The 22022-nt window shown below is 40.9% G+C and overlaps 1 protein-coding gene across 1 annotated transcript in view; it reads left to right on the top strand.

Moving 5' to 3' along the window:
* Nucleotides 1–15839: 15839 nt before the first annotated feature.
* The window catches only part of LOC118595359 (synaptojanin 2 binding protein), a 31136-nt gene continuing 24953 nt past the window's right edge, over nt 15840–22022 (top strand). The window contains exon 1 of the mRNA XM_036205757.1: nt 15840–16021. Within this exon, the coding sequence (XP_036061650.1) occupies nt 15958–16021 (64 nt within the window). The 5' untranslated portion in view covers nt 15840–15957. The remainder of the gene's footprint in view (nt 16022–22022) is intronic.

Below are 22022 nucleotides of genomic sequence, written 5' to 3'. Positions count from 1 at the left end.
CACATTCATTTCTACTCTTTACCAACAAATTACTCTCTACAGGGGCTTTGTACACTGACATTCCCACATTTACTGCATGTGAATCTACATGTAGGTTCCCTATAATCTCATTAACACTGCACTGAGAAGATTAAGGAGGGCTGAAAATTCTTTAATCTGTCTCTCTGTGGTGTGTGAGATTGGTGTTCCATCCTTGAATTGGTGCTTATCTTTGAATAATTTTACCAAAATTGTTTGTCAGGCTCAAGCTCAGGATTTGAGAGGATTAAAGTCTTGGAAAATAGTTGGACCATCACAAAGTCAACCATGATAGACATGAAGGCTTGGACAGTGAACTATTTTCTTAATAGGGAGTCTGAGGAACACTGACACAGTTAGGGTTATTATTGCTGTGATGAAGCACCATGACCAAAAGCAAGTTGGGGAGGAAAGGGTTTAATAATAAGGTTTATACTTCTACATCACTATTCATCACTGAAGGATTTCAGGACAGGAAGCTGGAAGTACAAGATGATGCAGAGGCCATGGAGGAGTGTTGTTTGCTGACTTGCTCATCATGGCTAACACATCTCGCTTTCATATAGAATCCAAAACCACCAGCCCAGGGTTGCCCCCACACACAGTGGGTTAGGCTCTCCCCATTGGGTTCTAATTTTCTGCTTAGAGCCAGATCTTATAGAGATATTTTCTCAATTGGGATTCACTCCTTTCAGATGAGTATGGCTTGGGTCAAGTTGATATAAGACTAGACAAGGGATGTAACTGCAAGAAATAAGATATGTCGATGAAAAACTCTAGCATGAGTGGCTGCATTAGGTATTACATGCACTTGGCACTAGACACCAGATTCAGTCCAGAACTTTATACCCACAGAACTAAGAGGCCATGGCATACCTGTGGAGCTCAGAGGACAGCCTATAGGAAGGTCTCTCCTTCTACTATGTAGGTTCCGGAGATCAAACTCAGGTTGTTAGACTTGGCAGCAAATATCTTTAAGTTTTGAAGGAAATTATTGGTAGACTGGAAACACTGGTAGACAACTAGATTTTAATATCTTAACTCTTACTAAATTACTGAAAGCATGCCATTAGCTTTGTTTCTGGGAGAATATAGAAGGGCTCTGAGAAGATTAGTGAAAATGAGGAGACGCTTGACATGAATGCCAAGGAGATCTCAAAGTGAAGAAACTCTTACTAGAGCCTGGAGAAAAGGAGTCCTAAAATGTACTGGCAGAAAAGACAGAAAATCTGTACCCTGTGCATTGTGAAAAATGCAAAGGTCACTTAATGAGTTTATTAATCTTGATAAACAAATCTCTGAGCATTTACTTACTAATGACTTCTGATGTAGCCAGAGGAGAGAGAAAGAAACAAGGAGTTACTCTCTTTCCAATTACTATTTAGACCAGATATTTCCAAACCTGGGCTTTTTTTTTTCTTTTTTAGCTGAGGCTCGAACCCAGGGCCTTGTACTTGCTAGGCAAGCACTCTACCACTGAGCTAAATCCCCAACCCCCAAACCTGGGTTTTATGGGTTAGAAAATGAAACAACTTCTCATCCTTAACTATCTGCATATGGCAAAAGACTCTCCAATAAGAGTGACTTGGGGAATATGTCATATTCTATTTTTATATGTGGTGTTAATAAAATATCAAAGGAATTGCTTGGAGAATATTTGTTTATATACCTTAAAACAATTGAGGCACTGCCTCACAGAACAACTAAATGCCTTGTAAGAATATCTAAGAGTATACTTTTCAGACTTAAACAATGATTTTTGGTTTAGAATTTAGGGGTTTAGTCATCTAGAAGCTTCACAAGAGGTACAAAGGTAGGGAGGATTTCTATTGAGGAGATTTGTGAAAGTGACATTTGTCTAATGGAATTAACCCCAATAAGATATAAAAAATTGGTTTTAAAAGACAGCGTAGCTGGGTTGGGCTAGTGATTGCTTCTCTCTCTTGTCAGCTGTGCAACACCATCGAGTACTATGAGTGAAGGCCGTTAGTATAGGGAGGAGACTTCCTGGTCAGTTCTAGCTCAAGTCCTTCAAGTTCTATGTCCATATTGTATCTTCAACAATAAGGATTCACCTTCAAACTTGGGGAAGCAATTAGTTTCCTACACAACTGTGATGTCTATGAAATATAACAATAATCAACATGGCAAGAACAGTAGTCTTAGGTTAAAAAACAGTTGTCTAATTGGACCTAAGACCCACTCAATAGGAGTGAATTCATGTCTTGTCTGTAAATTGAGACAATTACCCATGGATGGTGAGACCAAGGACCCTAAACCAGTATAATTTCTAACTGCATCCTAAATACTTACCTTTAGACACACAGACAAGTGTATCTCTCACCCATTATCAAAGAAGCTTCTTCCACATCTGACAGAGGGATGATCTCCAAAATATATTAAGAACTCAAGAAACTAGACACCAAAATAGCAAATAATCTAATTTTTAAAATGTGCTACAGAGCTAAACAGAGAATTCTCAACAGAAAAATTTCAAATGGCAGAAAGACATTTAAGGAATTGTTCAATATCTTTAGTCATCAGGGAAACACAAATCAAAGTGAGTCTGGTATACCATATTACATTTGTCAGAATGGCTACGATCAAAAACATTGATGATAGCTCATGTTGAAGAGGATGTGGAGTAAGGGGAACACTCCTCCACTGTTGGTGGGAATGCAAACTTGGACAGCCACTTTAGAAATCAGTATAATTAGGAATTAATCTACCTCAAGACCCAGATATACCACTCTTGGGCATATACCCAAAGAATGCTCAATCATACCACAAGGACACATGTTCAACTATGTTCATAGCAGCATTATTTGTAATAGCTAGAACCTTGAAACAACTTAGATGCCTCTCAACCTAAGAATGGATAAGGAAATTGTGGTACATTTACACAATGGAGTAGTACTCAGTTGTAAAAAGTAATTTATTTCATGAATTTGCAGGCAAATGGATAGAACTAGAAAAAAACATTCCTAGAAAGGTAACCCAGACAAAGAAAGAAAAACATGGCATTTACTCACTTATAAGTGGATATTAGGAATAAAGTATAGGATAACCAACCTACAATCCACAACCCCAGAGGCTAGTGAACAAAGAGGGCCCAAAGAGGGATGCATGGATTTCCTGGGAAGGGGAAATAGAAAAAAATCTCCTGGGTAAACTGGAGGCAGGGGAGGGAATGTTGGGATGCAAACTTGAGAGAGTGGATTGGGTGCAGGAGGCAGTTGGAGATGGAACGGAGGGTTGAGTAGTGAAAGAGACATCTATGATGGGGTTTGGATTTTGGGGTTTGGACACCAGGGAAACTCCCAGAAATCCACAAGGATGACCCAAGCTAAGACTCCTAGCTATAGTGGAGAGGGTGCCTGAACTGGCCTTCTACTATAATAAAATTGGTGACTACCCTAATTGTCATTGGAGATGTTCTATCCAGTAACTGATGAAGCAGATGCAGAGATCCACAGCCAAGCACTGGGCTGAGCTCTGGTAGTCTTGCTGAAGAAAGGGAGAAGGGATTGTATGACCCAGGGGGGTCATGACAGGGGAACCCACAGACACAGCTAACTTGAGCTCATGGCAGCTCATGGATTCTGGACCAACACTTATGGAGCCTCCATGGGACTGACCTAGTTCTCTGTATGTGTGTAACAGTTGTGTAGCTTGGTGCTTTGAGCTGGAGGATTATGAAGTAGGGATTCAGCTATATATGGTAAAGCTATACCTGGAAGAATCAAGGAATTTTTCCAGAGGAACCCATATCTCAAGGAGTATTTGGTGCTATCTGGCTTTTAATATATCAGCTGTTTCCTGCTATGAATTCCATGTGTGCTCCCATAGCTCCTCAAGAACTTCCAACAGTGTATTGTATCTGAAATACCTCTCAAGCATCCAAGGCCATAATGGCAGACAGAATAAGCACTTCAGATCAACTGCTGATCTCCTGAATTAAGGGAATCACCCTTACAGAGACACCACCTGTCTCCTAGGCTTAGGAGACAGGCAGAGATTTGGTGCATAGCTTTGTTTCTTGTACAAATGAAGCTCAGACCCTCCTTTCTCTGACAGCCCAAGTGGCATTCCAGAGCAATTGACTCAGAACAAAAGGGCTTTTTGCATACCAGGTACAATGAAGCTATTAAGGCAGGTTCCCTAGCTCTGAACAGAGTTACCCCACCCTGCCAGAAAATGGCCATATAGAAAAAATAGAGGCAGTTTTATTTTTAGGGACACAGAGCTCGCAAGGTTGTAGACTGGGTCACAGGAAGAGGAAGGGCAAGGAGCAAGGATGGAGAAGAAAACTTAGTTGAGTTATGAGACAATAGGAGGAGAAGAGACAGAGGAGCTAAGTATGAGTACAGAATGGAAGCTGTGTGGATAGAACCTTGTATCAGATGAATAAAGCGAATGGACTGTAGAGCTTGGTGTACTTGGATTCATTCCCTCAGATTACCCCCACTGATCTTAGTGTCTTCCCCAGGACTCTGGGAGAAATCACCTCAGGGAAGGCCATGAGAAAAATTTGGTAGCTTGGTCTCTTTGTAAGGCTCCTAGCAGTGAGATCAGGACCTGTCCCTGGTGCTTAGCTGGCTTTTGGGGACCTGTTCCCCATGCTGGATTTACTCTGCCCAGCCTTGACACAAGGGGGGAGTTAGGTCCTGCCTCAACTTGATGTGCCATGGTTTGTTCAAGCCCATGGGAGGCCTGCCCCCTTTTTAATGGAGGTGGGGGAGGACAGGAAGGGGAGGTAGAGGTTAATGGGAAGCGGGGGGGGGGATGGAGTGGGGGCACTGGAAGGAGAGGAGCAAGGGGAAACTGAGGTCAGTATGTAAAATAAATGAAAAAAACGTTATTTAAATTTTTAAAAAGTGTTATAAGATGAAAAAAAAAAGAGGTGGTTTAATTCTAAATGCAGATGTATTCTGAAGCTGCTCATGAAAGCACTGTCCACCTCTGTCTTTATAGATACTAAAGTGCCTGGTTACTCACAATACAACCAACTGCTATGAACATGGTGTAAGCATTCTGTATGTCATCAGTAGGTGACTGAGTCCCAGCTTAAAAGCCTGGATGTGCACCCCCCCCCCACTCTGTCTCTCTTTCTCTCTCTGCATGCTCTGTCTCTGTCTCTGTCTCTGGTGCCTCTCTGTACCCCTCTCTTTCTGTACTCTCTCTGTCCTCTCCCATTAACACTAATATAAGCAGAGTACTAAACACCACATATAGTCACTAATCTTCTCATGGCTGCTTCTTACCATGTTTCAAAACTTCCCGAGCTCCAAAAACCAGCTTAAATCCATCTGGACAGGCTGGATCGACCTCAAATAAATGCCAACTCCCCTGGTCTGGGAACACTCCAAAAAAATAAAATAATAATGATTTTTTTTTTTTCTCTCTAAGCTTTTTCTGTGTCTTGTCAGACAAAAGGTTCCCAGCCACGGCCATGAGGGATGCACATCTCTAGATCAACGGATGGCAGACAGCCCATCATCCCACAATGCCTGTCTACCTCAGAAGTCCCCCACTTCCCTATTCCCCCCAAGAGCCAACCAATGTTCACCAGTCAGCTGGAAGAAGTTTTTGAGAGAAACAATGCCCCTATTCATTCCTATTTACTTGCTTTTTTTTTTTTTTTTTTTTTTTTTTTTTAATAAGCAAAAGTTTGGAATGTAAGCATTCTGTACATCATCAGCAGGTGACTGTGTGCCAGCCTAAAAGCTGGATGTGCACCCCCCCACTCTGTCTCTCTGTCTCTCTGTTTCTCTCTCTCTCTCTCTCTCTCTCTCTCTCTCTCTCTCTCTCTTTCTCCCAATAAAGCTCTAAAAGGTAACCATGGCTCATGATTCCTCCACTCTCTTCTGCTGCCAGCCAAACTGTGGCTCTGCCACAGTATCACTGGGTCCTGTCGTGACTGTGACCCTTCCACGCGGTAGCCGTGGTCAGCCATGAGCGCCACTGTCTACCCTTACACATGGCACCTGAGCCCACATGACATCCTATCCTCCCCAGTGGGGAAGTTGATTATGTTTTGCTTTGTGCTTCTGTGGGCATAGATATCAGTGCTACAGAGAAGTCAAAATCATATTGTCAGGCTAGTTCTATAGCATCATTGCTTCTGCATGGAACATCCTGCTAGTCATGAAAACTTTGTAACCTTTATCATTGAGGTATTTGTGTGCGTTGCTGACAACAGTTACAGCCAACGCATCTAAAGAGATTACACAAGTGAGTCCCCTTAAAACCAAATCTAATGTACCCTACCAAACTAACATTTGAAGGTGGAAGTCTTTTCATATACAAGTTGTATGGATTTCAACATAGTACACCAAAAAATGAAAGAAAGTAGAATTTGATAACACTAAGAAAGTGCAATAATTCTCTAGCAACAGACTCCAAAGCAATAGAAGTTATGAACTACCCAAAAAGCAGGCTAGCAACAACCTGAAGGAAACAGAAATACAAGAGGGTACTGCTGGACAGTTGAGTGAAATCAAACACATAATTCATGATGAGAATCAGAAATTCAGCAAGGAGGAGAGGGAAGATGGTATATTAGACAGTTACAACTTTCCTGTATCTTTATGAAGATTAATCAACACCAGATGCATGTGTACAGGGAGGATGGGATGGCATGGAAAGGTAGACAACTGTCAATGGTAGACAGAGGCCAGTGGCATCCAGAAACACTAAACTTTTGATCTTGAAAGAGGCCGTGGAATCTAATATTGCACACTGGGCAAAACAGTAAGGGATAGACTCTTCCTCAGTGGGGCCTTTAAATAAAAGAGCAAAGGAAAGGCTTAGCAGACACTGTAGGAGATCTGCAATCCCTGAAGCAAGCAGGTGCTGGGGAAGGGCCTCCCTGAGCTTCCTAAGCTTTCTGGTTTGTTCTCCTGTACTCAGACAGGGAATCATCATCTCCAAAGAGCTTTTTAGGACCTCTGGGCTGGAAAGAACAGAAGCCTTTGCATTCTTTTATCTCCGGGCTTTGACTAGTTCCTGCTTTCTAGCAGCTAAGTAAGTAATCGCCTCAGTAATTACCTTAATGGGGGCCCAGGAAACAGATCAGGATTTGTTTTGGATGTAGATTCTTGGATACAAATCTGTTTTGGGAAGTGCGATCCACACTTCAAAAGGAGCCAAGGGTCTTACAGCTAGAAAACCATAGCTTGACCTTTGTGAAGAACAAGACCATGTATGTGTGAATGCCAGCTGGGTGGTTAGGATGGCATCCTAGTTTATCTGGCTTACAATTCTAGGTATAGTCCATCACTGGGGGTGGGGAGTCACTGCAGTGACTTTAGTCACACCATATCCACAGTCATGGTCAGACTACAATGGTCAGAAATAAATGCGTACACCTTTGCTTGCTTGCTCAACTAGCTTTCCTCTCTTACATAGTCTAGGACTACCAGCAAAGGGGATAGTGTCACTCACAGTGGGCTAGGTTTTTCCATATTTTGGGAGCCCACAGAGGTTTCCTAGTGAGATCTGAGCTTGCTTTACTCAGCAGGGCTGTCTAAGGGGATGGGATTGACCACACGCATGGTTACCAGATGTTTGGAAGGGTCTGCACTTGGCTGTGCTGGCGGGGAGGTCTTTTGCTCCACCCCTTGGCATTTCTGTAAATAGCCCTTTAGAAGAGACAGAAGGGGCTGGTGGGTTTTGACCTCGGCCCTCCTGAGGCTATCCTATCTTTCTCCCCTCTGTATTTCTACCTAAATATTTCTCACCTTTCCTTTCTCAAGAGTACCCTGGGGGGAAATGTGGGAGCTGGTTTCCCACACCATATCAACCAACACAACCAAGAAAATGCCTCATAGGCATGCCCACAGGACAAACCAATGTAGACACTTCCTCATTAAGACTCCATTCCCAGGTGATTCTAAGTTGCATTAATTTGACAAATAAAAGTTGCCCTAGCACAGATGGAAACTGGCAGACTGGTGTGGCCAGGGTATTTGGGATTGCTCATAATCCTACGCCTCATCCTGTCAACACAAATTGGTTTGTTTTGAATATACTCTCAAAGCCCAAGAGCACATATCTGTATGACAGAATGCATCTTGTTAAGGAGATACCCAGCTGAGTTAAAGTCCTTGGGTTTAGCTGCCAGAACCAATCTGAGAGTGTTCCCAGCATTTATCACATTGCCAGGCCTGGCAAAAAAAAAAAAAAAAAAGATACCAAAAAATACTGCTGTGAATTTAGCCAGGGAGTAGTTATGGTAACGTGTCAACTGGAAATGTAGAGCAGGGCTCAGTCTGAGAGCAGCCATTTCTGGTTTGATTTATTTGGGGGGGGGGTTCAAAAAGAAAATGATGTTATTTTCATGTCACATACCCCAATCAAGTAAAATGTAAACGATAAAACAGGGGAAATACCAAAATAAACCCCAATCTAAAACATAGGTATATGCTGTCTCTACAGGAAGGAAGAAATAACCAGTGTATTTTGTTGTTGTTGCTGCAGTTTTTCATTGCTTTGTCTTGTTCTGTATTTGTTTTCCCTCATCTTGTATATATATTACACTACTTTCCTGTCTTTTTATTTTCCAATCCCCCTCCCATTAATATGACTATGTATTAATAATTTTACCATTAGTAATACTTACATTCCTAGCTTATCTAACTCATCTTTTTTCTGTCCTTATGGAGTATGTGTAATTGATGTTTCCAAGTTTTTAAAAAATGTGCACTTAGTAAGTGTGTTTGCAGGATGTGTGTGTGTGTGTGTGTGTGTGTGTGTGTGTGTGTGCATGTGGAAGTCAGGGGATAACTTTATGCAGTTAATTCTCTTCTTTTACCTTTATGTGGATTATGGGAATTGAACTCAAGTCTCCCCCTACTCAGCAAAGTACTTTTGTCTTCTGAGGCATCTCAAAGGCTCTCTGTTTTTAAACTAGATTTAAAAAATCATTTTTGTATTTTATCAAGTCATGGTGCAATGTAACTAAAAATCAATAGCAAGAGAAACTAAAGAAAATACAAAAACATTAATTTCCGCTCTGATTTGCATATCTCTTCCTGTCTACTTCCCAGGGTGCTGTTTGTGCTTGTCTTCCAGGGCTTTCAGGTGCATCATTAAGTTATTAATTTGCAATATCTTGATTTTTTTGATGCAGGCACTTAATGCCATAACTTTGTTCTTAGGACTGCCTTCATTGTACTCCATAGGTTTTGGTATGTTGTGCTTTCATTTTTATTCAAGCCTAAGCAATTTAAAATGTTCCTTCTTGATTTCTTTCTTGACCCTAATTATCATTTATCATTGTGTTGTTTAGTTCCCATGAGCTTGTCTACATTCTGTAGTACCTATTGCTGTTGATACCCAGCTGAATTCCATTGTGGTCAGACAGAATGCAGGTTATGTTGTCAATTTTCCTTGCTTGGTGTCCTAGTATGTGGTCAATTTTTGTAGAAAGTCGCATGGGCTTCTGAGAAGGATGTGTATTATTTAGTGTTTGGTGTAATGTTCTGTAGATATCCATTTGGTTAATGATATTGCTGAACTCCAGAGTTTCTGTTTAGGTTTTTTTTTTTTTTTTTTTTTTTTTTAAGATGACCTGTGTATTGGTGAAGTGGGATATTGAAATTACCCATGACTGCTGTGTTGAAGTAAATCTGTGGTTTTAGATTTCAGCATGCTTCTTTCATGAAACTGGGTACCATGTAAAATATTAATGAAATCATGAGTAAAATTTCCCAAATCTAGGGAAATAGAAGCCTAACCAGATACAAGAGGCACATAGGGCATCAAACAGAGAAGGCAAGGAAAACAAAACAAAACAAAACAAAAAAACAACACCTCCCTGTATTGTATTACAGTCAAAATAGTAAATGTACAGTGTGGTTGGTTTTTTTACTCTTTGGAGGCCCACCACCCAGCTGCCAAATAAATACATGCAGACTTACTAGCACTTTTGAATGCCCAGCCTTAGCTTGGCTTGTTTCTAACTAGCTTTTCTAACTTAAATTATCTCGTTTCTCTTTAACTATGTTTTGCCTCTGGGCTTTTTACCTTTTTTTTATTCTATATCTTTCTTTCCTTCTTACTCCGTGGCTGACTGTGTGGCTGTGTGGCTGGCTATGTGGCTGGGTAGCTGGCCCCTGGTGTTCTCCTCGCCTCCTTTCCTCGATCCTCTCTTGCTTTTTTTCAAGATTTCTCTTCCAATTTATTCTCTCTGCCTGGCAGCCCCACCTATGCCTCTCTCCTGCCTAACTATTGGTTGTTCAGTTCTTTATTAGACCAATCAGGTATTTTAGACAGGCAAAATAACACTGCCTTATAGAGTTAAACAAATGCAACATAAAAGAATGCAACACATCTTTGTATCATTAAACAAATATTCCACAGCATAAACAAATGTAACACTGTAGGGACTCACAGAGGCTCCCTAGTAAGGCCTCACTCAAGGTCAGAAAGTCTGAGCTTGCTTTATCCAGAAGGGCTGCATAATGGGATGATTTGGTCAAGGGCGTGTTTACCAGGTGTTTTGAAGGGTCTACACTTGTTAGTACTTTATACCTCGACCTTGAAACGGGGAGGTCTTTTGTGCCTTGCTGATGTAAAAAAAGCCCATCGTGATTAAACTTGCAAGGGCCCAAGGGCCCTCCTGAAGCTATCCTGTGCCTCTTTCTTGTTGGCTCTGTCTATATATCTATTACTTCCTCATTCTTCTCTCCTGCTTCCAAGAACCCTTTGACAGGATGGAGCTGGCCTCCGACATAACACATCTTAAACTAATATTCCACAACAGGACAGAACAAAGAAAGTATGTAACTGAAAAACTTTGAAAGAGAAGGGCCAAGGCAATAAAAAGACAGGCCCATCAAAATAACTGCTGACTTTTCGGTCTAAACCATGAAAGCAAGATCAGTGTTTTTCAAATTCTAAAAAATAATTACCACCCCAGGCTAATTAATATACCAAGCAAACTTATCTTAATTGATGCAAAAGAGAAAAACTTTCCATGATATACACAGGTTAAATGAATTCATGAGCAAAGTAATACTACCAAGGACACTGGAAGGAATATTTCCATATGAAGAGAGAAATAAACACACCCAAGAGACCATAGGAGGGGGAAAAAAATCAATGATGCTACTCATTAAATCAAAGAAAATCAAGAAACTCCCAGACACTACAAACCCATCAAAATGGCAGGGAATGTGATGGTTTAATTTCAATGACAACTTGCTACCAATTAGATCATCTAAGTAGGATTCCTCAACTGAAGAATTGTCTTAACTAACTTAATTGATGTGGGAGGACCTATTCCAAATGTGGGAGCACCTTCTGATAATATCCCAGAGAAAAAGGGAAGGGGTAGAAGGGGAATTATTCACTTTTTGCTCATTCGGTCTTCTCTCTTGCCACCAAGCTAATTTATCTTGTTGCTGCTGCTGATTCCTCTGCTGACATCGGAGCCAGCATAAGCAGGCTTCCATCAATGACCGGGGACCAGTGACTCTCCAGTAACTCGCCATATCTTTGGTGCCAGATTCAGGCTGTGAGGCACCCAGCCCTATGGTCTGAGTAACTATCAGGTTCTCGGGTGTGATTTGGCTGTTGTTATTATTTCAAAGTAAGCTTATTTAATAAATTAATTACACATACCTTTTATTGGTTCTGTTCCTCTATATATCCCTGACTAATATAAAATGTGGTACCAGGAGTTGTAGCATGAATCTTAAAGAGTTCTTGTTAATAAAATCAAACCTGAGCCAGGTATTGGGGTGAATGCTGGAAGATCAGAGAATCAGAACAAGCCACAGCTACCTCACCTCGGCAGTTCCTCAGCTGATCCTGTTTCCTCAGACTGCAAGCCTCTGAGTCCTCAACCAGAATGGATCTTAGCTGAACTGCTGCTCAAAAGCCTAAAAGCTTAACCACCAAATGCTTAACCAGCCAAATGCTTCTAGTTTCTGGCCTTCACGCCTTATATATCTTTCTACTTTCTGCCGTCACTCCCTGGGATTAAAAGGCTGGATTTCTGGGATTAAAGGCCTGAGTCACCACGCCTGGCTGTTTCCAATGTGGCCTTGAACTCACAGAGATCCTGAGGTATTTCTGTCTCTGGAATGCTAGGATTAAAGGCGTGAGTGCCACCATTTTCTAACCTCTGTATCTAGTGGCTGTTCTGTTCTCTGACCCCAGATAAATTTATTAGGGTGCACAATATTTTGGGGAACACGATACCACCACAAGGAGTGGTTCTGGAGAAATAGAATTGCAATACTGAACTTCTCTAGTGCGCTTTGCATTGTATCTTCAACTGGATATAATCTATAACTAAGATTCCTCTGATAGCACAGAGGACATTGAAAATCCATGGTGAGAACTATTTGAACTGTACAAGATAAATGCATTTGATACTTATGGTTTAAATGAAAAATGTTCCCACTCGCTCCAGATGTTTGTAGCCTAGCTGGTGGAGCTGTTCTGGGTGCTGGTGCAGCCTCCCTGGAGTGGGTACACCACTGGGGTTAGGCTTTGGGAGTTTCTAACCTTGCCCAACTTTCAGCTTGTTCTTTGATTCATGTGTTGTGGTTGAAGATGTGATCTCTCATCTTGCTACTCCTGCTGCCACACCTGCCATTTGCTGCCTCTGTGCCATGATGGACTCATCCCTCTGGAGTCATAATCCTAAAATAAACCCATTCTCCCATAGGTCACTTTTGATCAAAGTGCTTTATCACACCAACAGAACAGTAATTAATACATCCCCTAGGTCATAGAGTTGGGTGTTGCACATCAACAATCCATCATCAAATGAAAGTGATTATATGTGATTAGGCCTGAGCAGATCCTGAAGGCACAAAGAATTGTCCAAATACCTATAATTCTTACTCATGTTACAATGCAGTATGTCCCCAAGTATCCACCTATGGTCTAATGGTGGTATGTTCTATGATCAGTTGGGTGAGGAAGAGATGACTAGGGCCTTATTTACAGATGCTTCTGCAAACTATGCAGGTACCACCCAGAAAAGGACATTTATAGTATTACATATGTACAAAGGACATGATGATACATGTAAATGTTCATCAAAATGTGACTTCAGGCCTGGCAGTGGTGGCACATGCCTTTAATCCCAGCACTTGGAGACAGAGGCAGGTGTATCTCTGTGAGTTCAAGGCCAGAGTAAGTTCCAGGACAGAGAAAAAAAATGTGACTTCAGAAGAGAAAGAGGGAACTGGAGAGAAGACTCAGCAGTTTGGGGCTATGTTTGTTCTTATGGAGGACATGAGTTCAGTTCTCAAGCACCCATATGGTGGCTCATAACCACCCAAAGTTCCAGTTCCAGGGAATTCAATGCCTTCTTCTGACCCCTACAGCCACCAGGCACACTTGGAGAGAGCCACATGCTTCTTCCTCAAGTGTCTTTCTTACTGATTTTATAATCATGCTCCTTCTAATTCCCATACTACGCAGCCAAAAACTGTTGGCTACAGCCTAAGGATCAGTATACAATCAATCATTCACTTGGTCATTTCTCCTTCCAAGGAAGTTATGCAACCATGTGCACTGCTTGAATTTATGCCCACTCTGAAGATTTTCCTTCACCAGTGACCTTCATTGTTAAATTGAATCTATCAGGCCCTAGGGATTTTTTTAGTTAGAGGGGTTTTAATTACTGCCTCTATCATGTTGGTTGTTGTAGATCTGTTTAAATCATTTATTTCATTTTAGGTTAGCTTTGTTAGACTGTATGCATCTAGAAATTCATCCATTTCTTTTAGATTTTTTGATATATTGTTTATATATTATTTCTGATACATTATTTAATCATTTCTAATATATATTCCCTTGGTGGATTAATTTATTGACCAGTATGAAGTAACCTACTTTATGTCTGAAGATTGATTTGAGCTGGGCCTAGTGGTGCACATCTTTAATCCCATCACTTGGGAGGCATAGGCAAGCTGATCCCTGTGAAGGCTAGCCTGGTCTACATAGTGAGTTCCAGGACAGACCTGGAACTCTACGTACTGAGACCTTGTCTCTAAAACAAAACACAAAGAATTTGTTTGAAGCCTAATTTTGTTTTGTTATTGTTTCTTAATTTTTATTAGGTTTTTATTTGCTTATTTTGTGTGCATATGTGTTGCAAGTATGTGGTACTTGTGTGTGGGCACTTGCACACGTATGGAGGTCAGAGAACAAATAGAGGAAATCACTGCTCACCTTCCACCAGGTGCATTCTGGGATCTGAACTCCAGTCTTCAGGCTCGGCAGCAAGTGCCTTTATCCACTGTGCCATCCTGCCTATGAAGCCTATTTTGTGAGATAACTGAATAGCACCTGTTTGTTAACTGGTTCCATTTGCTTGGAATACATCATTTTACATTCTTTTGCCCTAAGGTGTGCTTCTTGGAGGCATCCAAAAAAAAGGAAATCTTCTGTTTTCTAATCCAGTCTGCTAGTTCATGTCTTCTGATGGGTGAATTGAGATCATTGATTTTCAGAGTTATTACTGAAAGGCAAATATTGCCTCCTGATTAGTCACGTTCTCTAAAGGAACAGAAGCAATAAGATGAGTATGTATACATGTGAATTTATTGACTCAAGTTACTTTTTTTTTTTTTTTTTTTTTTGTTATTTTGAGACAGGTTTCTCTGTGTAGCGTGTATCTTCCCATCCTGTCTCATTCCTATAGAATCGACCTCTGATTTGTTTTATTTAATAAACAGTAGTTGCTGGCTTCATTTTTTAACTGTAAGGTTGAATAAATACTTTTATGCTGACTATGCACTCTTCGATTCTCTAACACCTCCAGTAATCCTTCAGAGTCACCTTACACATTTATGGTCATCTTCCTGGTTCTTTAGGCTTTTTATAATTTTGATCTCTGAAAGTTCCTTTATCCTGTTTGGAGTGTCCTATGTCAAAAGTCAAGATGTCTGGGAAAGTTTTACATTTTAAGTCCTGCAATCATTTTTTTTTTTTTTTTTTTGACAAAGACACCCCCCTTTTTTAAGAGGATTTTTCTTGAGCAAGCCTATAATTTAATTATCCTTTCTCTGGATCTTTGTATGTATACACCACATTTCTTAAGTAATATAAGCCGGTTATCAGACACCAAGAATATATACATCTTTTTAGAAGTTAAGTAAATGTCTTGTCAGGTATAAGCCAGGGAATCTCTTTTTCTTAAGGTCCTATGAAACCAAGATGTGTGATGTAAAAGTCAAGGAAGATGGTGCCCCCATTTTCCTGTCACGTGTGTCAGCCTAGGTGCCTTGCTTTAAGCAGTGAATACTTGCTTGACAGATAGAGAAGTTGTATTCTCCACCCCCCGCCCCCGCTTTGGATAAATTTTCTTTCAACTAACAGAGTGAACCGCCAATGAATGAACATGACACAGTGTTACCAAGTTCTCTTACATGGGGCATGGATGTATTGAACTGTGCCTATACTACACAAAAGGTACAATTTCCTGCCCAAGCATGCAATCTCACTAGCAGTTTCCCTGTGATGATGCCTTTCCCAGTGTGGTTTGAGGCTGATAAGAAGATAAAGTCCTTCCTCTGGTTCCCTCTGTTTTTACATTTGTGGATATTTTGAGATGTTATTTCAAGTGCCAACAGCATCGATCTAATTATGTCCCATAACTTTATTACCCTCTCTCCGTGCCTCCCTTCTCACACGCTTTCCCACCGTAGGCCAGCATTGTACCTTTGTCAGGGCACCACCTCTGCAGCTGCCCTGAGAACGCGCGGCGAGGTCACAGAAAACGCTGGTGGGCGCGGGGGAACCACCACTCCCAGCATCCTCCGCGCTCCCAGTGTCCACGGTTTCCTCTTCCGGTCCGGCCGCCGAGGAAACCGTAAAAGCTATGCTGGGGACTCTGCGTGGAGCTTGATTCACCTTCACCTGCGCGGGGCACCAGCTGACCCCGGGCTTCCGCCCGGAGAGCTGTCCGAGATGAACGGACGGGTGGATTATTTAGTCATGGAGGAAGAGATCAACCTGACGAGAGGACCCTCGGGTAGGCGCGGGACTTGGAATAATTGCTGAGCTGGTTGGTTTTGGAGCCCGGTTTACCTGGCTGCCGTGCAGAGCAGGCCGGCCCGACCGAGTCGCGTCCAAGAACGCTATCGGGCACGAAGCAAGAGTCCATTTTTTTTTTTTTTTTTAATTTTTATTTATTTATTTATTTTTGTTAGCTAGTTAACGGACCCTGGGGACTCCGCTTCACGACCCAGTCGAATTATCACAGGCGTTTATGGCCAAGAAGGGTTTCTTCCTGCTGGTCGTAATCGAAAAGTCTAGAAAAACGCCCGCTGTTTAGTCAGCCTGTAGTAGACGCCACATCCGTTATTCAGGTGCCTGCATCGTTCTTGTTTCTATGTGAGCCCGTTCAGGTTAAAAACAACAACAACAACAACAACAACAACAACAAAAAACAAAAACCGAGAGCAGTAAACGGTGTGGTTTTCTGAGTGCATGGCAATTTCCCTGGTGCTAGGGAGCCTGTCTGCATTTCTGGGAAATTAATTTACAGTTTCAGTTGGCATGCTAAAGCAGGAGGGATAACTAGTACAGAAGTTTCCAGACCTAGCGCCACCCCAGAATTATTTGGACTTTTTTTTTTTTTTTTTTTTGCTTTTACTCTTTAATAAACACATTGAAATGAAAATGCTATTTTTCTAGTCCCATCTTTTAGGGATTTGGATTCAGTCTGGATTAAACAATTCTTTAAACACTTCATGTTATTCCGACAGGAAAATTCCTTCTCACTCAGCCCTGCTGTGCCGTCCTTCTCACTGGTGCTCATGGTTGGGCTGGCCTTTTGACACCACTACTAATACCACAGTCTCCCTTGGTCTTTGTTTTCTTTATGGCTCTAACATTTTAGGTTTAGAGTTAGCCACTTACGGCCAAGTCTTTAATCTGACATCTTGCCAGTTTTTTGTTTGTTTGTCTGGTTGGTTTTAATTTATTGGCAGAGTAATTTAATTGGTGTATGCTATAGTTTCTTCTCTGCAGAATGGAGGTGGTTATGAAATGCATGGTATTTCACATATAATGTTTGGGGGAAGCCGGTTACCCCCTGGGAAATATTTAGAGCATTGTCTTGACATGTGGCAAGCAGTGTGTATTTGCTGCCGTTGTTACCATTAGGGAATGAATGTCTAGACTGACCCTAGTAAGTTCTGCTAAATACTGTATTAGAAGAGTTGAATAAGTCATTGGTTACTGTGAATTTCTATTCTACTTAGAATAGTCTGTCAACTTTTCTCATCTACAAGTTTGCAATAGCTTAATCACTACTGATAGATTATTCTGTATAAAGCACAACTTTCAGAATTAGTCATACCTTTTGTCTTCCTGTTATGAGAAAATTGAAAGTTAGTCTTATTTATGGGAGTAACTCACTGCTAATCTTTGTGGTTTATATAGAAGCTCTGTCCGAGTTGGTTTTTTTTTTTTTTTTTTGGTCAGCTTGGCAGAAGCTAGAATTATCTGGGAAGAGGAACTTCAATTGAGAAAATTGCCTGGCAAGCCTCTGGAGGCATTTTCTTGATTGATGATTGATGTGGGAGGATCCAGCTCACTGTGGGCAGTGAGTGCTACCCTGAGCAGGTAGTCCTGGATTGTAAGAAAGCAGGCTGAGTAAGTCATGAGGAGCAAGCCAGTAAGCAGCACCCCTTCAGTTCCTGTCTCCAGGCTCCTGCCTTGAGTTCCTGCCCTGACTTCATGATGGACTGTTACCTGAAAGTGTAAGATTAAATAAATCCTTTCATTCCGTAGTTGCTTGTGTCGTGGTATTTTGTCATAGCAACAGAAACCTAAGATCAGATCAGAAACTTTAGTTCAGAGGCTTTTCAATATGCCCAAGTGTCTTGAATTTAATTTTCTTATTTTATACAATTCTTCTCTCAAGATCAATGACTTTTAAGGCTAACGTGGTAGAAATGGATTTTATCATATTTATTTAGCTATTTGTGTGTGGGGCTGTCGCGCCCAAAGTCGGATATCCCCAAAGACCACTAAGAGACTGATTTGAAGCAAAGAGCCTTCTCATTCACAAGTTCAAACCTGGGCCCCTCCCTTGTCTGCCTGTTACGGTGGTGGAGTGAGAGGGCCCACGCAGTAACGGACAGGATTTTTGTAGTGATTAGGGTCTGGGGGTTAGGGGAATTCCAGCTCTATACAGTTACAGGCTCAGAATTGGTGCTTACTTCAGGTTGGTGATTCTTGGTGTGAACTGATTGGAGAGTTGGCAGCTGCAAGGAAATTGCCATATCTTCTAGCAGTTTATGTCGTTGTATCTATATCGTTAGCAGACCCACTTTCTCTGACAATTAGACATCCCATTTCTTATCTGTAGGAAACTTGTTCCCTCTAACAACTATGGTATATAATCTATCATATCCTTTAGGTTATGGCAGGAAATGCCTGGAATTCATTTTTTATGTGGCTCTTAATTGTCTGGGTCTAGGGGGCAGCACATCCTCTGATGAGGTTCTCAGAGTCTGCTGCCCCCAGTCTAATCTTCTGGTGGGTTTCCCAGGGCCTGTTGCCCCTAGTCTGACCCTTCTCTAAGATGGCTGCAACTCTGTCATCCTCTCAGGGCAAAGGGGCCTGTAGAGCTCAGAGGCCAACTTTCAGGAGTCAGTTTTCTCCTTCTATCAAGTGGGTCTCTGGGATTGAAATCAGGTTGCCAACTTGGTGGCAGGTACTTCTACCACTGAACCATCTGACCCAGCAGCCTCAGATCTTTAAATAAAAGTCTATTTTTATGTACTTTTCATCTTTTGAGTCTTCTTTTCTTCGGATCTAATTGCTTTACAATTCCATAAAGGCATCAAGTTCTTTAACCTAAATAGCTTACCATGATACTACTTTTTATGATGTTTGAGGTTTTTTTCTTGCCTTATTGCAAGAACCTAATGTACTTTGATATATTCTCTTTGCAGTAGTACCACAGTATTTCCAGGGTCTTCCAATGAGAGCAGATTTCTGATATTTTTGCTTTAAGCACTAAATTCAACATAATATCGCTGTTTGAACTTTTGGACATTTAAATGGGCATTGTCTAATTTCTAAGCATTGATCTTACAGATCTAAAGTTTCTAGTTTTAGTATTTCCTTCAAACATTTAGAGATAGGGAAAACTCCAAGAGACTATTAAATAAGAGGAATAATTATATCAAGGTAACATGTTTTTACACAAAAGCAGTTTAATTTCTGTGTTGTATAGTTATTTGCTTAAAAATAAAGAATGAATCTATCCATCGAGTGGCTTTTGGAATTTTCATAAGTATTTCCAAATATTAGTCATTGTTATTAGGCAGGGTTCTCTAGAGGAATAGAATCAATAGAATGAACATGTATATTAAAAAAGGAGATTTATTAGATGGGTGTACTTGATAAGGTCTGAGTAGTCCAGCAGTGCTTGTTTGCCCAGGGAAGAGGTTGAGAACCTGGTAGCTACTCAGTCCCTGAGGCTGAATGCCTCATCAGATCCAGTCTGGTGCTGAAGATCTGGAGGATTCCTGGGGAGCCACTGACCTTTAATCCATACTGGAATCCCACTGGATTCTGATAGCAGGGAAGAAATGTAGCAGCATTGGGGAGATAGTCTCAACCAGCAGGGTGATTAAACTCACCAGGGAAGTGTGAAGGAAATAAGGCTTTAAAAGGAAGCTTTTTCCCTTGGACTGCATATCTGGTCGACTTTGGAAGGTACTGCCTACACTTGAAAATCACTTATATGTTTGTTCATGGTTAATCTCCTAGTTGATTCCAGATCTAGTAAAATTGAAAACTAAGATTAACCATTATAGTGATGTAAATCTTAGCACTTCCTAAGGAAAAGTAATTACAAATATAGAATTGAACTTGCTAAAAACAATCATTGGATGTTTGTTGGTTCAGTAAACAAGGAAAGGTTTCAAGTTCCTGCTTATCCCTTCCCAGAACTAGTTCCTGGTCTGGGGCACTGTTGGTCTCAGAATCTTCATGGTGACAACATCATGAAGATACGCAGGAAAGAAGTCAGTAATTACCATTAAAATTTTGATAGTGCTATGAGAGTCTTTCTACTGGAGAAATATGAGAAGCCTCTGATTCTATGTGTACAGTTCTGTTTGTAGGCAGCATTGTCTGGTTTTACTGGGTGAATGTGTATGATTACCTCTTTGTGCCAGAATGATGTCAGACAAGAATCTTGGATATTTACAGTTTTGTAAGGCAAATGAACCTACTGAAAAAACAGACAAACAAACCCACAATCATGGGAAAATGACAACAATGAAGTGAGTGTCTAAGTAGTGAAAGGGAAATGACATGTAGTGTGGCCTTTGTCCTGGGCTTACTTCCTCATCATTGTAAGAAAGGTCTTGGCAGTCTTTGATTCAGAAGGCTGTTCTGCTTTTGTTCTTGGGCTCATTCCTCATGTTATTTTAATTAATTTATCATTTTAAAAAAGATTTACCAATGTTTTAATCTGTATGAGTGTTTTGCCTGCATTAGTATGTTCACCATGTGTATGCCTGGTGATCACAGAAGCCAGAAAAGGGTGATAAGACCCTGAAACTGGATTTATAGGTAGTTGTGAGCTCTATGGGTGGGTTCTGGGAACTGAACCCGGGTCCTCTGCAAGAGCAGCAAATGCTCTTAACTGCTGAGCTGCTATTTCTCTAGTCCCCAGGTTCTGCCAGTTTTCGATTAGCTGGTGATCTAGAGAATTGTTAAAGGCAGTAGTCATAATATCAAATGCTTTCAAAGGTTCAACAGTTCATCTTTTATCATTTGTGAACAAGTTAAGCTTGGTTGTACCATATCAAATTTAGAGATCTTAAAGTTGTAAAGACTCATTACTCTAAGCAATATGACAAGACTAATCTAACTTATTCTCTGTACCAGAGATTGAGCACAAAGGCAGTTCTACTGCAACTGAGTAATATTAGGATTCCAGTATTCAGACATAAGGGATCAGTGTGTTTCAGCATATTACTCCCAGACTGCCATCTTTAGAGAGGGAAGAAGAGACACTCCATTTCCCTATAGTCTTTAGAGGCCTTTCAAAGGAAGGGATAGTTAACATAATACTTTCATAAAGAATAATTAAGGAAGTATCTTTCTGGAAGTGTATTAATTACTGTATATTTTGTACTTGTATTTTATATTTTGTCATGGCAAAATGAGTCTCTGTTTATTATAGTCACATAGGCTTATTTAGTTCTTATGGAACCCCTAAGTAGTAGGTATTTAATTTGCACTATCAGATTGAGATATTATCTTAGGGAAGTTAAAGACTTTACCAAGATCTAAGGCCAGTAAGAATCAGAAGATTCTACTCTAGGTCTGTTGATTCTCTTGTACCAGGTATTTCCTCCTAACGCCTAAGAAATTGATTGCTGACCTTTCCCCTGGCTTTGATTTTGTTATAGCATGCCTTATATCCTCCAGGGGTTTGATTCATGCAAAAAGACTTGAAAAATCCATTGTGGAGAAAGTTTGTAGATTTTGACGTTGGTAGAGCTGCAGGCACATCAGGGTGAGAACCTGAAAACAGAACATTACATCAAAGTACTTAGGATTTTTCAGTCATGTGCGTCACATAATCACTAACTGCAGTTATTGCTAACTGTTTTCTGATTTGTTCCTTCCTGCATCTGTTAAATAGACTGGAGACTAGAGTGCTATATGTTTGCTCTGAAGATCTGGAGGATTCCTGGGGAGCCACTGACCTTTAATCCATACTGGAAGCCCACTGGATTCTGATAGCAGGGAAGAAATGTAGCAGCAGTGGGGAGATAGTCTCAACCAGTTTTCTCTGGCTATAGGAAATTTAGCCCTGCATGGAATTTACAGTACAATAGAGACATGGTGTTCACACGCAGAGGGTTAAATCTCATTGCATATATTTATGTACCTAAGGACTGTGAGGGTATGTATGTAGTAGGAAAGCAAATGAAGAGGGGTGCATGGAAAAGCATGCCAGTCTGATCCTGTATTGTTTTTCTCATCACTATAGA

This window comes from Onychomys torridus, chromosome 14 (assembly GCF_903995425.1).
Source record: "Onychomys torridus chromosome 14, mOncTor1.1, whole genome shotgun sequence".
In the NCBI taxonomy this organism is placed as follows: Eukaryota; Metazoa; Chordata; class Mammalia; order Rodentia; family Cricetidae; genus Onychomys; species Onychomys torridus.
This window is presented reverse-complemented; position numbering and strand designations above follow the sequence as displayed.